The 3,077-nt window shown below is 45.0% G+C and overlaps 1 protein-coding gene across 1 annotated transcript in view; it reads left to right on the forward strand.

Moving 5' to 3' along the window:
- The first annotated feature begins 2,078 nt into the window (after positions 1-2,078).
- The window catches only part of LOC102828965 (angiotensin-converting enzyme-like), a 12,960-nt gene continuing 11,961 nt past the window's right edge, over positions 2,079-3,077 (forward strand). Inside the window, exon 1 of the mRNA XM_006833725.1 lies at positions 2,079-2,082. Coding sequence (XP_006833788.1) covers positions 2,079-2,082 — 4 coding nt within the window. The remainder of the gene's footprint in view (positions 2,083-3,077) is intronic.

Raw genomic sequence — 3,077 nt, forward strand, 5'->3', positions numbered from 1 at the left:
TTGTCCATAGCTTGTCATGATCCACACAATCGAAAGCCTTTGCATAGTCAATAAAGCATAGGTAAACATCTTTCTGGTATTCTCTGCTTTCAGCCTTATCCATTAGACCTCTTGAAATATTAGCATTGTTCTTGGAGAAGTTGAGAAGAAGCAGGGTCTACCTAGAAAGTGGCAGAGGAAGAGTTGGTGAGAACAGCAAGAAGGGGCCAACAGGCTTTGTCTAAGGGTGGCCCTGAGGTCTGAGACCTCCCAAAGGCTGCACCTGCTGATCACTCCTCAGTGACCAGCTCCTACCCATGTGGGCCAAAGTGGTTTGGGTTGCTGGGCAGCTGCTCTGAACTCCCAGCCCAGCACCCCCATCTTAGTTCTAATGTGAGTGAGTCAAGTGGCCACAGAGTTGGACCTGAGCCAAGTCCCATCTCTGGACTTACTACCTGTGTCTTGACCAATTTAACTTTCCAAGCTTCCATTTTCACATCTATAAAATGGTTCTTATAAAACCCTCTCATTATTTCTGTGAAGATTAAATGAGAAAGTGTGGAAATTCCTAGTACACAGTTTTCTTTTCTTTTTTTTTTATTGTTTTATTGTGAATTATATGATAGTTTACATGAGAGAACTTTAGTTTTACATTCATTCCATCGTATATCATTTCATTGCCATGGTTCCAATCCCCTCCATGCATCATCAACCAACCAAAGGGTATACCCTAGAAACGCACCCCCCCTACACTCCCCCCACCCTCACAGTCTTCAGCACACAGGCCCTCTCCCTCTCTGGATCCAAAGTCCCCAGCCGCTTCATCACTCCATGTCATCATCTCTGTCTCTATCTCAGGCATCTCTGCTTCTCTGGGTAGGGTCCCACTCTCAGCTCTTCTCCTTTAATGGTCCTAGAGACCTCCGCTCCTAGACTGGAGAATTAATCACTCCCTTCCTTGCTGCAAAATGTCTACCTTTGCATTTCCAACCCTCATAATCAGTCCTCATAACCATTATTCACTACAGTATCACGAGTTACCCATCTGTATTTCATTTCATCAGCTCCACCTAGACAGATTGGATAGTACCCACCGGAGTTTCTGCCTTCCTCCATGCCCCCTAGCTCTGGGTTCCCTCTTGAAAGCTTGTAAGCCAATCACTTCTTACCTTTGTAGTCCCCCCCTCCCCATTTGGGTATCCAATGTCCAAGTTGCCCATCTCTGTCTACTCTGTGTGTAGAGGAGGTGGGAATGTTTCTTGCTGTAAGGGTTTGTTCCTTCTTTTGAGTCACTGCATTCATAGGTGTAGGTCAAGTTCATCAGATTATATCAATTCACTCTTTTTTTTTTTCCTCTTCTTTCTTCTCCTGGTTGAGATCACAGTTTTCTTTTTATAATGAATGCATCATCTCCAAATAGAGATTGTTCTTTATCTGTCCCAAACATCAAACATTCCCAAGTCATAGAGCTGAAAAATCAACCCAAGAGCAACCCATACCAAACCCAATAGAGTAGAACTGTCCTATCAGGTTTCCAAGGCTACAAATCTTTATGGAAGCAGACTTGCCACAGCTTTCTCCATGGAGTGGCTGGTGGGTTTGAACCATCAACCTTTGGGTTGGTGGCCAAGTGCTTTAACAACTGTACCACTAGGGCTCCTCAAGCAAAGACCAGCCCCATCCTATGATTGTTGTTGTTGTAAAGTGCCATCAAGTCGATTCTGGCTCATAGCGACCCTGTATACAGTTTCCAAGGAGCAACTGCTGAGTTTCAACCACTGACCTTGGGGTTCAAACCAACCTTATAGTCGAATGCTTATCCTACAGCACCAAAAGTTCAGAGAGGTTCGGTGACAGATCTGGGTGGAAAATTCTCTGACTTGCCTTTCAGCAACTTTCCCATGATGCCTTTCTGCACCAATAACTGTTTTCTTACTAGGGTTCCATGCACGCACTAGATTGTGAAGATGCCCCCAGGATCCATTTCATGGTTGCCTCTCATGGGAGCTGCCTGCTGGTTCCTACCTCTCTCTAGTGGTGTCACATCCAACCATGATTATCTATCCCCAAGCAGGCACCAACACTGCAGCCCTTTGAGCATGGGTATGTTTTAACCTTCCATGTGGACCACGGACCTTCAACACATACTCTTCATTTCTAATATCTGGAGAGCGAGAGCCCTCTTTCTTATTTTCCAGCTCAGTACTAGATTTCACATTTTTAAAAAAGAATATAGTTTATCAAGCACATCTATATTTGAGGCAGAAGTAGGACACCTCTGTGAGCTCGATTGAACAACTTAAGAAATATCATAGATTGTTTTTTCTTGTGTTTTGAATATATTCTGACCCCAACAGATCCTATTTATCCAATTTCTCTGTGGGTTTAGCTCATGGCAGGAGCTGAGAGTATGTGAAATGTGGGTAGAACTGGGCTGAGGGAGGTAAATGAAGGGAATACAAGGTTCAGGGAGTCTGAGGAAGGAAGAGAGTATATCTGAAGAAGAAATTCCTAAGTTGGAACAAATGGATCTAGAGTCTCTCCCAGACTCTATCTTACAGATTACTGGGAAGTCACCAAAGGCCAGCAAAGAGCTGTGGTCCTACCCACAGGTGCTCAGATTAGACTCAAGTACTCATGGGCATGCTCCCTGAATGGAAGGGAGCAGCCACATCCTATGGCTGGGCCAGGCTGATCATACCTCTGCACACGTCATACAGCCCTCTGCTGTGGGCCTCCTCCTGACTACAAACTGGTAGGCTCAGGATCTCTCTGGAGGCACAGGTGTAAGGAGGAGAGGGAGGAAGGAAGGGTATGCACAGCCATCCAAATGGTCAGACACACGTGAGAGAAAAATAGACTGAAAATGTGAACATAGAAGATCAAGTCAGAAGAACATAGATATAGAACTGTTTCCAGATTCCAGAGACCCAGAAATAGAACTTCCATCTATCCATCCATTCATTCATCCAGCCATCCATCCTTCCATTCATCCATCCTTCCATCCATCCATCCATCCATCCATCCATCCATCCATCCATCCATCCATCCATCCATCCTTCCTTCCTTCCTTCCTTCCTTCCATCCATCCATCTATC

The sequence above is a fragment of the Chrysochloris asiatica genome, unplaced genomic scaffold, assembly GCF_000296735.1.
Source record: "Chrysochloris asiatica unplaced genomic scaffold, ChrAsi1.0 scaffold00007, whole genome shotgun sequence".
In the NCBI taxonomy this organism is placed as follows: domain Eukaryota; kingdom Metazoa; phylum Chordata; class Mammalia; order Afrosoricida; family Chrysochloridae; genus Chrysochloris; species Chrysochloris asiatica.